This window comes from Dermacentor albipictus, chromosome 1 (genome assembly GCF_038994185.2).
Source record: "Dermacentor albipictus isolate Rhodes 1998 colony chromosome 1, USDA_Dalb.pri_finalv2, whole genome shotgun sequence".
NCBI classification, from domain to species: domain Eukaryota; kingdom Metazoa; phylum Arthropoda; class Arachnida; order Ixodida; family Ixodidae; genus Dermacentor; species Dermacentor albipictus.
In genome coordinates, this window is record NC_091821.1 from 247535208 (window position 1) to 247552541 (window position 17334).

General features: G+C 43.8%; 1 protein-coding gene across 1 annotated transcript in view; it reads right to left on the reverse strand.

The window, feature by feature from the left end:
• Rrp5 (Ribosomal RNA Processing 5) overlaps positions 1-17334 on the reverse strand; it is a 105286-nt gene that overhangs the window by 37315 nt on the left and 50637 nt on the right. Inside the window, exons 19-21 of the mRNA XM_065429856.1 lie at positions 14607-14734; positions 8605-8774; positions 5494-5806 (exon numbers count right to left, since the gene is read on the reverse strand). Coding sequence (XP_065285928.1) covers positions 5494-5806; positions 8605-8774; positions 14607-14734 — 611 coding nt within the window. The remainder of the gene's footprint in view (positions 1-5493; positions 5807-8604; positions 8775-14606; positions 14735-17334) is intronic.

Here is a 17334-nt window from a genome sequence, read left to right on the forward strand (position 1 = left end):
CAGTGAGTGGCTTGCTCCATCACTGAAAAGGGGACAATACACATTTGCAATGTGTTTGGTGTCAGGAAGCCCTGTTGCTTGCTGCTAATACAGCAGAAGTCGAGGAACTATTTTGTACTTATGGTTGTGGCAACCACTGTAGGCAGGACTGTCACTTACTTTGTGGCAGGGCCTGCAAGGCGTTGTGCAGGATACCTGCCAAGCTCTGCATAACTGGAAATGTGTTGAGCAACAGTATACCTCGCTTGACGACAGACCACAAACAATGGGTTTTGAACACAGCTCGTGGAACACCTTTGCCTTCCTGTCAGTGCCGTGAAGTGGTAAAGAGAGCAGCGTGTTGTGCCCCATTTCGGGCTTAACACAAACCAATACACTGGGTTTGAAATTTTGGTCATTTCAGGTAAAATGGAAAAGGTCGAAGCTGTCAGTAGACCCAGAAGGCATCACGTTTGATTTTGACACTGATTTTGTTCATTCCTTCATCGGGTTTAATGTCTGAAAGCAACACTGAAGCTATGAGAGACACCGTAGTTGAGGTCTCTGGATTGATGTTGGCCACATGGGGTTCATTAGGTGCACCTAAATCTAATGGCCTCCTGGACAAACCGGTTTGTCGAGGCTGCCATACATGAGCATTTTTATGCTTTGACCCCATCGAAATGCAGCTGCTGTGGCTGGGAATCGAACCCGTGACCTCATGCTCAGCAGCAGAATGCCACAGCCACTGCACCACCACAGCGGGCGACCCCAATTTTGTGCCATGAACTAAAACAACATGCCGAAACCCTAGAAGTCAGACAGACTTTGTCAGCATGCTTTTTGGAATGTTGGTACTGGTGCATGCAGAGGTACATGGTATGCTCTGTGCACCACCTAGTGCAGAAGGCAAGCTCCACTTCTAGCCCTATACAGTCACTCCTAAACACATCCCCAATCCCTTGTACGTTTAAATCGTAACCAAAGCAAGTTTGACCAAATAAGGCAAAACAACAATAGACAATTGAGAATGTACTTGTTGCTCGGAAAACAAGCGGGCCAGCACAAATAGGGCATCTTCTCTATAATGCTGCCAACAAGGGTGTGCTCTTTTATTGCCACAGTCCACTGAACTGCAAGTTTGACTGTTGGGCACAGGTGGGTACAAGAGCAGAACAGCCAAAGAAGCCACATTTACGCGAATATGACAGTGGCATGTCACATTTTTAGCAAATCACATTTATGTAAATAGCATTAATGTTTTAGAAATGCAAAGTGCCTTAGAGCACCAGATGAATGTAGGTACAGAAGCGTAAGTCGGCTCCCGTGGAGCATCAAGAGAGACACGGATAAGTGAGACAAATGGTAACCTGGGCCCTTTTCCATTCACCAGTGAAACATACTTGCCAGAAACAGGTTTCAACTTTGTTTTGGACAACAGGTGGCATGTGAGATGTAGTGGTGTTGTACAGCATTACGTATCATGATGCACTGGGAAGTGTGATATGCCACAAAATGTAGTTAGTGAATAAGTGACCTTTATGTTTTTGTGTAGCCACTGTTGAGCACAACTAGTAAGTGTGTTACTCGCAGAAAATTGTCCTTGAAACCCCTCTCATTCACCTAGAAAGATGTCCGTCCTCCTCACCAAGGAAGAAAGTACCACTGCTGCTTTTTTGCGCGCTTCTGGTGGTGCAAGTGCGAGCCACAGTATTGTAACTAGAGATATAAGGTTGGGAGAAAAACGAAAAGATTAGGAAAAATTTGTTTCCCACTATTTTTCCACCACAGAGAAAGTGAAAGAAAAAAAAATACTAAAATTTCCGCATGCAGTAGGGCTTGCCATTCTCTGCTGTGCAGCATACCTTTCTAGAAGCAGCGATGAAGATAACAAGAAAATGGCAGCACAGTTTTCAAGAATCTTCATTATATGCCTTAAGTTTTGTTATGAAAATGCAGCATAGCTTTCAAATGTAGCGGTATACAGGATGCCCTTTGAGTTTTGGTCCAGGACTGGCATCTGGGACTCAACAAAGCACGTGGTATCATCAACCTGGTAGTAAGGCCTTTGCACTAATCAGCCGCTGACAGCTATAGCTTCTAGGGCACTACAGATGCCTCCATCATCTGCCAGTAGTGAATGAGACTGGTTTTTGTTTGGAAATGTTCACAAGAAGCTTTGCAACAGACTTGCAAGTAAACGTGTTTACAAAGTCGTCTACCAATCAAATTGGAATGTGAAAGCAGTCTCAATCAATTCTAATGGGAGTGTGTCCAATGAGAGTGACTCGGGCACCGAGTGATGTTTTCCACAATTATCAGACTAGCAATCTTTCATAGAAGGAAACAATGCATTCATTCCATTGTCTTTGCTTTCTCTGAGTAATTATTGCATGCACTTCAGGAAAATTATTTGCTATAGCTGAAATAATGAATATAGGCTATTTTTTACGGAGTTTCAATTTTTCTCAAATTTTCTCAGTGTATGTAGTTCAAATTTGATTTCGGACATTCATGTAGACCACTACCACTACCGAATTTTGTGCCTATGACACACCAAACTTGGAGGCTATCCCTAAGCTTATGGTTGAGTTCATGGCATCTACCGTATTTACTCGCATAATGATCGCACTCGCGTAATAATCGCACCCCTAAATTTTGTCGTCAAAATTAGATTTTTTTTATTTCCCGCGTAATGATCGCACCCCGAACTTGCCGCAGCGATATGTCGTGTGCCAAGTCTAGCTAATAATGATCGCGCTTACCATCTGTCGAATGCTACGCGAACGACTCTTCAAGACAAGTCAAGCGGCCTGCACGCACCAAACATTAAGTAGATGCCTCATTTCATTACTGCATCACTTTCCGCACATCTATGACAAAATGAGGTACAACCAAACTTGCCTTTATTATGGGTTGGCTTTATAATGGTTGATGTCAACAAAAACAATAAAGGCGCATTTCGATTCTTTTCATCTGCTTTTGCACTCGTGAGCACGCAACAAATCGCGCGCGGCAATGATAGTAGCCACGTTTACTCTGATACTTTAAAAGTGTTCCCTATTCAGACGCCGACGCTTGTAACACAGCTAAGATATTCGCCCACCCTTAGCGGAAACGTGCCGTATTAGGATAGTAGTGAAGACACAGTTTCCGCAGCACGTCGCCTATGCATTTCTATGTCACTGGCAGCTAAGCGCGCCCACCTGTTTCTGTCCCCTCAAAGTGGACATGGCTACGTTACTGCCGCAAACTTGCCGATATTAACGATATTATTCATCACTGATACGGAGGAAACTGTTTCAATACACGTAATGTACTCACGAGAAGAAAAAAAAATCGCGTTCGGCGCGCTCAGCTTGCTCCGCCGGCCGCCATTTTTGTTTTGGTGTCCCGCACCCGCAATCTCGCATCCCGCAGCAAACGCGGGGCGAAAAAAAAAATTTTTTTTTTTTCGCGGGAAGTTTAACCCGCGTAATGATCGCACCCCTGAATTTGCGTCAATTTTTCTGACAAAAAAAGTGCGATCATTATGCGAGTAAATACGGTAATCTCTTTGCTGTGCTACAGTGTACTTGGTAACTACGTGCGGCTGTTTCATCGCACCAAGTTGCAACTAACACATTTCCTTTCAAGCTTACTTCTACAGCAATCACATAATTTCTGAGGGTCAAATGAAACATTGTCTTTTTGTTAGCTTGTGCGAGTACGTCGGCAGCACCCACATCAGGTAGCGATGGATTCTGCACTGCGGACTTACATTGAAAGGATTCCCAACGTAACAAGCTCCAATTATGATCTTGACACCACTAGAAGGTGTGCAACTCAGAACGCAGACAGCCTGTTAAAGGCGGATGTTGGTGCTTGGGCTTGCTCGCTATGCAGCACTGGAGCCACGTCCCCCGACAACAGAGACCACTCGGAGCATGCGGTTGCCCTCAGCCGCAGCAAGCGCAGTAAATCAGGCTCGTCACGGCACCGACGGAGGCTACGGTGTCTACGCTACGTGCGGACCGGCTTTGTCTAGCACCAGCTAGACTGACGGATAGTAGTCAAATCCGAATTGCGCATTTTGAAGTGCTATCAATAGCTTAATGCGAAATGATGTCTGCCAGGGTGTCTAGAGCGGCCAGAATGAGAGCATGTTGGCAAGCACAAGTGTGACCAGACCACATGTTTCGCGTGGTTCTAGGCTAGTTGAGTGTGTAAAACTAATCGAAATCAGCGAGACCCAACGGCTACTACACTGACAAGCAATGTGGCCAACATTAAATTCCTACGCGGGTGGCCGAGTGTGAGCAGGCAATATATATATATATATATATATATATATATATATATATATATAGCAGGTTTTTTCCGGAAGTATGTAATTCTTATCGAAATTTAGCCTGCTTATTTTTAAGCAGCGTCAATAAATACACACAGTAACAGTCGGAAGAAGTGAACTGACCCAAACACACTTCTTGATTAATGTCAGCTATCAGCCAATAGCAATCTATGGAATCTTGGGTATGACAACATGTGCAAGCCACCGGCAGCTTTGAAACAGGTGATGTGCAGGCCTCGTAAGAAAAAAGCATGTTTGAGAAAAAGGTGATGTCGCAGCCCACTTGTGAGCACAGCAGCGTATGCTATCCGCAGCCTGTTTTTTTTTATTAAGCGCGAAGGGTCATTCAAGACCTCTTTAAAATCTCATTTTAATTTCTGGTCAAGCGAAATGCAAAAAGGCCATCTGAAACTAGTGCACGCAATACGTCATTTTATAACCATTTTGGCTTCCCTTTTTTTGTGGGGCTTAACAGAAATTCCTTTTTTATTTCTGTCAGAGCTGCATCCTTTTCAGTTCAGAAAATTACAAGAGAGAGAATTGTATATTTAAATGATGGCTCAAAGCATGTTTGGGGAAGTAGGTAAGAGAAAGGAAGATCAGGCTAAGGTCTCGTTCACTATGGAAACTTCCCTTCAAACTTCAATAAGAATTTAAGCGCCTTTCACATTAGTCCATGGTCAAATTCAGCCCTCATAAGACATCACTGCCTTGAACCAGTACTTGTCCATGAATGTCTTCAGTCACTAAGAGCCAACACTCAGTGATAAGTGTTGCTGACGTGCATGCACAGTAAGGTCAAGACATTTTGCAAATAGAAAAATCAGCCTGAAAATGTTCACATTTTCAAACTCAAGTGTTCATACTTCTTTATGACAATGAGCTTTCCAATGCATAAAGAGATAGAAAGAGAGAGACCCTTAAATTTCGTTACTGATCCCTTTAACAGCAGGCAATGTTAGCTTTCAATTCACCTAAGTGTTTCTTATTCTTGAGAGTCTAAAACTATGCAGCTGCTCTCTCTCTCTCTCTCTAAAAAAAAGAGAGAGAGAAGCTATGTCCTCAGACCTCTACTAACATGACTTGCATCTCTTTTCCCAGAATGAGCATGCGCAATAATTTTATCACACATTCAAAGTGCCACACACAGTGCTCAAGTCTGAGTCATATTGGTAAAAACTTACTGAATCATCTTCAATAGCACCTCTGCTGCTCAGGTTCTTGCCTTTGTCAATACCAGAATCATCCATGCTACTGCCTTGCTCAGCTTGGGAGTTCTTTCGCTTACGTTGCTGTGTCTTCACATCAAGCAGTGCTTCACTACCTTTGTTGGGAATTAATTTAGCTCCACCTGGACATGAATCTTTCCATAGTTGCACCCCAATGTCACTTGTAGATCCTCCTTTTTCCTTTCTGGTGTGCAATTTGGCTGCTTCCATGTGTCCAAAGCGGTCGGCAGTGGCCTTTGTGCAGCCAACAATGACATTTCCGCAAAGCCTGTTGACAAAATAAGAAATACCAAAGTGAGCTTATTAAGATGGCACAAATGAGGTTTTGAAGTTGTGCAACAAAAATGACTAGCAAAGAATCAAAATATGCATCTTTTGTTGTGGCCTGCTTTATTTTTTTTTTTAATGTTCTCAACATCGAATACAAGGAGGAATGTGCCAGAAACATTGCTAAGAGCATCATGGACATCACTGACGACACTAGCACAAGAAACAACTTTGTTAGATGGGCTTGTTTTCTTCATGCAACTACCATCCCTCAATGGTGAATTAACTTTCTGAACCATGCTATCTGTTACAGCCACTTGTGCAACATCTACCTTTAACCCTTCAATGCTCAGTGTCATGAATTCATGACATGCCAACTTATACACCAAGTCTACATTTACACTGAGAAATTTTTAACTGGTTTCAGTCATTGTTTTTTTTTTCATAAGCAGTGCTTTTAATGAAAATCTTCATGGAGCAATCTAGGAGAGGCAGAGAAGTAAGACTGATCCAGAAAGAGAATTAACTGATCATGAAGAACCTCAAGTGAAAAAAGTTGGGACAGAAAATAGCGAGCTACACGGCAACCGGACCCAGAGAAATATTGATGAGGATAATTAATAAACAAGGTCCTCCTTCCCCGCCAAAATAAAATAAAAATAAATAAGACCGGCAAAGACACTTAAGACTACTTACGTGCGCAAATGAAAAAGCATTATACCATTCGTAGACCTCGGAACGTCACACCCATGAAGGGTGCCGCCTTCTCCCCACTGGCTGCGCCGTTACATGCCTAATGACGTACGCACTAAGCACGCCTTTAGTCAGCCAGAACCGTGCAGCCACTGTGTTGTCAAGGAAGCGTGCTCGTCTCGCACCGCAGAGGCCAGGGTTCGATTCCCACCCAAAATGTATGAAATGGCCGACATGTATGAAATTTTTTTTTTTTTTTCAAGGCCGTTCATTTACTTTGTTTACAGGAACCTCAATGAGAAATTTGACGTCAATCCGAGCACTTTTGACATGGTTTTACTCTTTGCACTGTTGGCCATTTTTGGTACCATCTTTCGGTCATGCCGACTACAACACATTTTCGCGTAATGGGGCATATAACACTTTTGCATTATATGCCCCATTATGTCCCTAATACTTTTTTAACATTAGTGACTTTAAACAGGTCAAGCAAATGCCAGATTCTTTGCAAAGAACTAGAATTAACCAAATTATAGATTTTAAGGAAAGGAAATAAAAAAAAAGAGAAAAAGAGACAGAACAAACGCTAGTACTATAGAACAAATACAATATCATCCATGGTACAAAGGTTAAGAATGCAAGGCACCCACTGCGGTGGCTCAGTATCTATGCGGTTCTGCTGCTAATCACAAGGTTGCGGGTTCGATTCTCAGCCACTGTGGTGGGGGCGTGTTTTGATGGGGGTGAAAGGCAAAAATTCTTGTGTACTTAAAGTTAGGTGCACATTAAAAAACACCAAGCAGTCAAAATTATTCCTGAGCTTTCCACTACAACGTCCCTATTAACTAACTGTGCAGTTTCGAGACGTTACCCCTCTTCCAATTTATCTTTAACGATGCAAGCCATAAAACTGAATTTTCAAGCATGGGCCGAAGAGAATGAGAAATTGGGAGAATTGCAGAACAGCTTTAGAATAGGCAAGCCCTTGGATGACAACATATTCATAATCCCAGACTACCGAAATAGCCAAAGCAGAGAATAGATGTTCGTGCTTAGCTTTCTTGGTTATTAGTGGTGGGCATAATAGTGTATATGTTATGAAAAAAAAGATAGGGATGAAGGCTTGAAGGAAGACAACGTGAGACTACTAAAGGATATTCTATTCCACTGAGCCTAAATCCTAAAGCATCGCCCTCCTCTCTAAAAATATGTACCGCTAGCACAATATATAATGTACTTTCCAGTGTACAAGTCACACATTTGTATCAGATGCATCCCCTACTTTTTGCGACTCTCAAAGAAAAAAATGTTATATAAGGTGCACTGTGTATCATCATCATCAGCCTACTTTTTCCAAGCTGCAAGTTCTAGCAGATTAAAACTTGATCCAACACTCTTCTTAGGTGCAAGAAACCAACATTTATTGCACTTCAATTGACATTATAGAAGGCCTCATCCTCCGACGCACTATGAAAAAGTTCAGCCACTTCGGCTGGCAGCATCACTGGGTTACCATCGCAGCCTCTCAATATGCGACAACTTGTACGCGACATTGTAAGCATCTTGAAGCACATTGCTGCCATTGCCTCTGCTGCATGGCGTGCTCAGGCGCATGCCAAACTTAAACAATGATCACAACACCCAGCACCACAACGTAATGCCATGACCAGCACCACAACGTAACAATAAAAAATTCTGGTGCCTCGTTTTTATTTATTGCAATGAAATTTCTGACACTAAAACCGTTCGCCATCCGATTTTGCAGACCTTTTGCCATGACTGCGTGTTTGAAACAGCATTAATCGAAGCCACTAGTGCAAATATTGGTTACAACGAAGGTATTGTGTCAAATGCGACTTTGTTATAACTAGGTTCCACAGTAGTTTAAAGCTTGAAGTTTAAACCGAAAAACAGTGAAATTACATACATCTTTCAATTCTTGGTTTTAGCTGCAAAAGGTCAGTAGTCTACAATGATTTGGAACAGGAAAGAGAAAGGGGTACAAAATTACAGTTGAGAATTTCTTCATTTTAAGACTATACATGGCAGCTGAGCAGTAAAGATCTGACACAGAACTGGTAGTCATCATGTAACTGCCACACTCACTTCCAAGTCCACACTGAAGCAATGGTTCCTTTCTCCAGGGGCAAATGAAAGGTGGAGTTGAAATGACTCTTGGTAGGCACCAGGCACAAGTGGCCAGACAGCAGAAGAACCACCGCATGGTTGGGCTTCACAAGGAGAACTCGACCAGACTGGACACGCCGTTGAACAGGCTAGAAAGACACAGGACACCAGCTGGTCCAGCTTCACCAATGACAAGCCATTGGGGCACACAGGAAGCACTGATACCACAAAAATTTCTATTTTACAAGACTGTTTTCCTAAAAAATCACTGGAAAAAATCTATTTGATTTGATTTACTGAACTATACCAAGTTTGTCATGGTCTCAATCAAACTGTGGCTAAATGCCCTTCCTTCCAATGCCCATGCACCTTTTGCACTCACTGCATAAAATCTGTTGACACATGCGTAAGAATGGAATAAATAAGAGAGAAACACTGTTCGAGGAGAAACCATGATCCTTTCACTGTGTACCCGAGAGCCACGGTGCCCCTGTACAGTGCAAATGCACTTGAAGCTGGTTTCAGAAGCCGCTCTTTAAGATTGTGCTTTTATTGTGACAGCAATTACAGGGACGCACCTGGCGAACTTCTGCCATCATGGTGAAGTGGACATAACATCATAGCGCGCCTCACAGCGCCGTATGTTGTAGGCGTGAGGAAAAGCGTAAGAGCATCAGCTGAAAAGGTTATTAGTTGCCGACTCACTTTCCTCTGGTGCATCTTTCTTTATTTTTTTTTTTTTCTGTGCTCATGTGTCTACTTGTTGTAGACCGCGGGTTCTCTGACAATCTTCCAACGTATATAAATTTAAACGAATGCAAACGTCCGGGTCCCATGATTCTCGAATACATGCGGCTACTTGGTCTACATGTTTTATACGTATACAGCCTTTGTAAAATGTTTTGGTTATAGTGCAGCACCACTTATAGTGAGGATATTCAAGACTCCAGCAACTTAAGTTATAAGCGGCCTACGCTGTACCACACATTTTATCACTAAAGTCACTGGTCTCATGAAATTTATTTGCTATGAACTTCATGCCCCTATTTTGGCTGTATCAATGTCAGAGCTTAAAAGAATAAAAATAAAAATAACGCCGTATATCCTGATCCCAAATGGGCCAAAGTACATAAAAAGTAAATTCTGGGTTTTCCACTCCGGAATAATCTTGACCACTTGGGCTTCTTTCCCATGCACCCAATGCATGGTACACGGTAGTTTTTGCATGTCATCCCCATTGGAATGCGGTCGCCATGGCCGGGATTTTATCCCGCACCCTTGAACACCAAGGTACAGCAGAATCTCAATGATACCAAATCTCTCGAGACAACACTAAAATTCATATTACCTGAAATACGTATTGCAAAAAAAAAAAAAGAAAAAAAATTAGGAGGTCTTGTGGCAGTAAAATGGGAAGACTTGCTTAAAAATTTCCTATTTCTTATATTTCTTTCCCCGCAATCCTAAGACCTTCCTTTATCTCATGGCAAAATATTTCAAAGAAATACATAGCAGAATTTGAGAAAAACATTTTTTTAGTATCTTCAAAACCAAGAAAATCAGGCATTGGGTGGTGCTATCACACCCGCTAATCGTGTGAGCGCGGCTTTCTGTTGATGCAGTGCCGCCATCTCGTTATCACCATAAACAGGAGAGTTCAGAGATACAGTAAAACCTTGTTAATGCGTACGCATTAACAAGCACATTAACAAGCATGCATTTTCAATGCACACGCACGCATTGAAAAAGAAAAAAATTAGGAACTTGGCGCGCTTTTTAAACATACAGACGGCGCCGTAAATATACGGCATCGTCCATTTGCAGACTTGTTCGGGGCGCCGTATATTTATGTCATTGACCATCAAAGGGGTAAGGCCACTTTATAGTCCAGCACAGCATGCGCGTCAGCCAGTGCCGGCAGAGGTTGGTGACACCAGGTTCGTCACATAATATTGGCACGAAAACCGACCCCTGTATAGTCCACCGCGTGCGCCGCCCAGACACATGCGCCTTTTATACGAACCTAGGAGTTTCGGGATGTTAAGAAACTGCAAACTCGCTGTAATGTGCAGCGAAAATTGCTGCCACCAGAGCATTCTGGGTGATGAGGCTGTCGCGGAATGCAGCATCTCGCATCTCGCGCTGGCTGCAGCCGGGGAACGCCGATGCACACCGGATATGGCTGCACCTCGCGTCAGACTACAGAGTGCTGCGCTTTGGCTGGCGTGGTGTCGTTGTGCAGAGAGTGCACGTGTGTCATCGCTAAGCCAGATTATACAGTGGCCTTTATTCAAGGCGCGTTTATGCACATAGTGCGCGCCGATGGACGCACCACTGGTGGTGGCCTTGTGCACAATAGTCGGGAAAGAAGCCAGCCGCATGCTGTAGTTTGCTGCATCGTTGATCGTGCTTCTCCATCTTATTCACGTTTTCAGAGCAAAATAAGCAACACCCTTCATATGTGTGGGGTGGCCAAAGCTTCAAGGAATATCGAAGAACTGTTGCACGGTGGGGGGCTCAAATACCGGCAAAAACGTGCCAGTGATCCGGTTCTAATCATTCCTCGCAAATCCTGATCAGCGGGAGCATCGGTAGCACTGGATCACCGCCATTCGGCGGACAATTTCTTCTTCTCATCCTTTCCTTTGTCGTGTTGGTGTTTTTTCCACTTGATCATATTTAGACAAATATTTCTTCAACTATGAGGCCTTTCTTTCGAGGAACATGTATGGGTTTCCTTTGTTGCAGTTGCTACGATTGGGTGGATGTCTCATTTTCCCTTATATTTAGATGGGTAAGCGACGAAGTTCATCTGCAGTGCAGCATACGGTTTAAAGGCATTTCACTAAAGCTCTGAATGCCGTTTGCCGCTTCTACTGTTTTCCACTTCTTTACCACATTACGCTAGCTAAGCAGCACGACTGCATGAGCGCATTGTGTTGTATGTTAAAGTTACTGAAGCTAGCAAGAACTGAAATTGCTGGTTTTATGTGGCGCCAGCTGTTGCGCACTGCATGTTTTTGCATCTATTTTATGCAGAGCTTTGCGCATGTTGAACTATTACTACTGTAGTTGCTTCATACATAACTGTTGTTGATTTTTTTTTGAGGTGCAAGGTTTTCACCCTGCCTTGTTTGTAAAGGGTCTAAATCACAGTGTCTTATCGCCCAACGGCATTTTAGATATTGTGTTTTTTTGGGGAAATTTGTTTAGAAAATAGGTAGTTCAGGGCAAGAATTGCTAATAGTTGCTGCATATGGTATATTCGTTCCATATTCGCAAAAAAGTTCGCGTCATGTTTGGGAAGTCAGCACACCTCAATGCTGTCTGAGTAGACTTACCATGCCAAGTGATTTGTTTGTTTCACAGCATAGTTTCTTTATGCATGTGAATTTTGTACTCAAATGAATTCTTTTTTATTATGCTTACGCCACAGAGTATTAAACCCAGCCTTGCCACCAGCACTCATCTACTTTCGCTGGCGTTGCTCTGCCTTTAAATATATCATGTCGCATCTCTCTCTAGTAAGTACTGAAAGTATTTACTGAAAAATACTGAAAGGGTGGTCAGACTTTAGCTTTGTACCTTTCCAAGCAACTCCCTTGGGGAAATTAAAATTGCAAGAACTGCAGTTGGAATGGCAGTTCATCTGCGTATGCAGCAGAATTGCATCGGTGGTATAGCACTAACACGCGCCCTTATTAACCCATGCGTTTGGTGACTTCGTTGACTAGTGTGTGCATTTCCATCAATAAATTCGCAATTACTCTTCTTGAGGCGACTTTGACTGCACTTATTCAGGGATGTCACATGTATTCATCGGCAGAAAGATCACAACGGCATGTGCAGACATTGCACCATGCAGATTTGTTTTCATATATAAGTCTGCATTAACAATGGGTGCTTATTATGAGGTACAGAAGCAGCATTACGGCAAGCGTAGAATTAAACAAAAACGATAGAGACATTGCATTACTCAACAAAATTTAGCAGCTGCTTAACATGAGCTCCATTTCATGTAATTGGGGTTCATGGCATTTGTCTGCGGGCACGCCTGGCACGTATGTGAACCGGGTTGTCCCAAACAGCGGTAACATCGTGTTCATACCCGCTCCCACAGAGGCCAGTGTTTTTCCTACAGCTGTCACCACAGAAGAAGCAGTCTGGCACCCGAACAAAGGAGAAATCGCAGCAGCAAACTTCAGCCAGCCTTCCTTAAAGGGTTGTCGTCCGCCACTGCTCCCGAGCGTACTGTTAGAAGCGCCCGCTAGGTGGCTATCAGTGGCGTCTCTATAGGTGGTGCACCACGTGTACGGTCCAACGTTCTTGGCGCGCGGGTGAGCGTCGCTTGCGGCCAGTCACGTGCTGCGCCAGCTGGAATGCATACCCTGTATATTTCGATGCGCACACCGTTGGCTGCTCTCTTTGGAGCATGCGCAGATGATCTTCTACCCGCGCGCCACTTTGAACGGCTATCTGCAACCATTAGCGAAGCAGCGTGAGCACTTTTTTTATTCTTCGCACAACACGCTGTGAGTCATCGCAGTCAGCGCGAAGAACACACGAATAGAGCAAGAGCCATCTCGACGTCGGGCACCTCGGACCGCGTTGGACGCGTCCAGCTACGTTGGCTGCGCCAAGGCGTCGAACTATAGACGTTGTTCTCGCCAACGTGATGTTGTGTGAACGAGAGTGCGCGCGCGCTCACGCTACGTCAAACTACATACGCGCCTTAACTGAGCTATTTTTTCTCTGACTTTCATTAGTTCAAATTTTCGTAGTATCCCCACAGAACTCGAATGAACAAGCTTTTACTGTAGTAGCAGCACTGCATCTCTCTATGCGGAAATAAAAGCAACAAAAGCAGGCACAAAAATGAAAAACTAGCATCACAATTCATTACTGCAGTTACATGGCACGCAGAAAGTGCTCCCATTGGCCGATGTGAATTTCAATCACTGCCGCGCTTGTTTCATGCACATTTTGGCAGCAGCAAGCTGTGTACTTGAAGTGTTCCGAGGCTGACATGTCCAAGATCTACCTGGTTATCTCAAGTTCCTTACGTTGCTGTGCCCTGGCTGCTGCCTGATGGTGATAAGAACATAATTTATGCAAGATAAGAGAATCAGTTTACATTTCTTTGTAGCGGCGAAGCTAATTTTAATCGTGAGATTTGACTAGTGTAAAGGGAGAAAAGATTCAATTTGTCATCAGGGCTTGAAGATGACGGAATGCATGGAATACGGAGATGTATACAGAGAATGTCGTCAATTTTACTGACGGGGCAAGACTGGGTCGCATGTAACTGCCGGCTCCTGATAAAGTTGCAAGGTGTTTGAAAATGATCGACAAGTTACATGATACTGCACAAAGCAAAAGCATTCTTTGGGGGCCGGGCAATGTCAAAGCAGGGTGAAGTCGATCGCCGTGGCAATAGGAATGCAATCAATGTGCTGTGGCTTGACTGTTTGTATCATCTGCCACGGAGCAAAAAACTCTTCACAACATTAGAAATTTATTACATTGTAAGTTAATGGATTTGGGCCAGGACTTTTGAAAATTCCTATCATCCCCAATTTTGTATCAGGAATGATCATATTGCCAAGATTCTACTGTACATACTATGTATGCAGCTATGTAAGTGTTTTGGTACACGTTTGCATCAATACAGTAAAAATCTTGTACTCATAATGACTTTACCATAAGAAGTATTAACTGTATAGCCCATAAATTGAAAACTTAGCAAGAGTCATTTCAAGGCAAACCTTTCATATATAGCATATATTGCACTTGACAAAGAACATCCTTTTAAGAGTTAAAAGAAAAAAGTGTTTGACAGCAAAGCCACACTTATTGCACAGTGCAAATCTATAACAACCTTCACAATTATCAAAATAAAATAAAAACAAGAAACCTGAAAACACATCAAACTGGCACAGTGACAGCTGTGCAGGTAAATTTCAACAAGCAGAAAGCCTTGCCTTTATTCTCTTTGCTGTGTTGACACTCCGCACAACTTGGGGGTCAAGGCACAGCTCAACATTTGAGTGTGCAGTGCTGCAATGGATAACGACAGCCTCGTGTGTGCTACCACTTGCAATGTTTCTGCCTAAAAGTAAAATGAAAGCGGAGTGTCAATACATATATCGTCAATGAGTGGAAACAGCTGCCTGAAAGCCAATTTGCAAACATCAGTAAGCACGTTTTTGGTATATTGTATCCAATGAGCTCATCAGCTCCATTAACTAGATATTGTTAGTCTATGCAGTAGCATGGAAAGTGATCATGCCATTTTTAAGATTTCATATTAGTGCACTCACAGTGTAGCTTAGCTATTTTTTTATCTAATAAAAATAAATACACCTGTGACAGAGTAGCATGTGGAATAAATTCTTAACATACTGTTATTAAAGGGCCCCTCACCAGGCCCCATAGCAAACTTTGGTTATACGCTGGAAGTTGTTACATGCCCTCTAGGGAGCGTCCTGCCACAAAAATTTTTCAAATCCGCTCATTAATAGCCGAGATAGAAATATTTCAGTGCTGCGAACCCATGGTCTCACGAGGCGAGCTCCAGTGCCCCCTTTCGTTCTCCCATACCGGACCTCGAGGATCACGTGACGCATACGTTACGAGCCCCGCCTTCATCCCCCCCCCCCCCAGCGCTGCGCACTTCCGCTAACGGCATTGGATGCGAGCTGTTGCACTTGTCTCGTTTCGCGCAGCACACAATTTTGCACACTGTGCACAAGGACACATGACTAGCGGTACAATTCAGTGCTACACGAATACTGAGGCAGACACAAGCAGATCGCAGAGCATGATCACGTGCTGGATCACGGTAGAATGTGGCATAGTTATCGTACCTGTGCCCGTGACTGCATGACCATGGGAACAAGCAGAAGAAGAGGAAATACATCTGTCTTGCTTCGGTGCGAAATAAAACAAGAAGCATGCAGACATTCTGTCTGTACGTGTTATTGTTTCTCTAAACTTTAATTTGTCAATTCAAGCAACAGATCACACTATAACAGATGCTGTCTTGGATAATTGTCAAAGTCACGTGTCTCGGTGATTGATGTCACACCGCGGACACGAGTAGGTAGGCGCAGGGACACGAGTACGTCACCGTCCGGCTTGGAGCACGGTCTCCACAAGGGAAAGGGAAAACACTGTTCGGATTGAAATTTCAGACCTTTCCACGGCGCGTAGCGATGTAATACTTTGCAAATACGATCATTAGTGCGCATTGTATGCTCTGTGCTTGTCAGCTTAATATGGCTAGACCTGGTGAGGGGCCCTTTAAAGACAACTCTTGACACTACGCAACAGGTTATAAACAGTTCTATGTTCTGTTCCTGTATTCCTGTAGGGTTATTGCAAAACTATCATGAGAAAACACCGCAAGAAATGAACACTACAATACATGCAAATGTTAATAAGATAAGCACTGCAAAACTAATACAATTGAACCCACTTATAACAATATTCAAGTGCCACGAAAATTCCATTGTTATAATCGATGATTGTTCTAACTGGGTTGCATGAAAAAATCTAAATAGGGGGGAATGGCAGAGACGGTGTTAGAAAACTATATAAGTGGGGAAGCCAGTGCCCCTCCCCACCACCTTCCTCTGTTCGGCTGCTGATTGTGTTCAATCACTTCAACTGCTTCCTGGGTGCTCTGATCGCGTGTAACAAGCTGCGGCTGTCGGCGTTAAAGAATGGCACTGCTATAACAACTGCAAAAAGGTGTCATGGGTGGCAAGCGATATGCAAGCACTGCCGAGGCATCGCTTTGGTGGCCCCAAAAGGGGCCTTTTAAAAATTGTGAGAAGGCCACCGCGGCAGCCTGTCAGCTTGAGAAATCTAGAACGCTGAGGAGACATTGCCACAAGCAACATTTTCACATGTTGCCATTGTTGTTTTATTAATTCTTGTCATCATGCACAGGAGGCCCCATTTCAGTTTCTAACTGCGGGACCTCCTTCTGTATATACTTATCATGTAATTATCCCCATTTTTTGTCTTGAATAAAACTGATTCCGATCTGATCTCACCATGTACTTCTCACTGGCTTGCACGAGAAAACCCTAAGTCCATCAGCCATGCATGCTTTAGGCGAAGCTTGCCAACAACATTTTCCAAGGCATCCAAGTGCTCCATGTTGCGCAGTGGAAGGTTCCTCGAAAAAAGGAAGCCCCCGAGGGACTGAATCATCTGCTGGGCCTCCTGTGAGGACAACGTTGAGGCAGCCTGCCCGATCGGGTCATCGCTGCCGTCGCTGTCGCTATCTGATGCAAATGCAAGCACGTTTGCGACGATTATGTTATCGGTTAGAAGCACTTAGTTTCCAGATCTGTAGCTGTGCGCTTTCTTTTCACTGGCAAAGTCGTGCATTACCGATGATCAGCAGGCAGAAGCCATCTTCCGTTTCGGCGAGAGTCAAGCGAAGCTGGGAAACCGCATGGCCAGGAATGACTTCGACGCAACCGACAAAGACGAACGCAAGCGATTAAGCTGTTCGCAGAACTGCGCGGAATGAGAAGCCAGCGCGCAACATGCGAGCAACCTGCGAGCGGCGCAGTTGGCATGATCCATTTGTGTTTTGGAGGGTGAGGCGGCGCAGAGGTATGGGCGCAGCCCATTCGTGTTCGGAGGGGTGGAAAGGGAACAAGAGAGAGCCGCGAGGAGATGGCGGGAAAATGA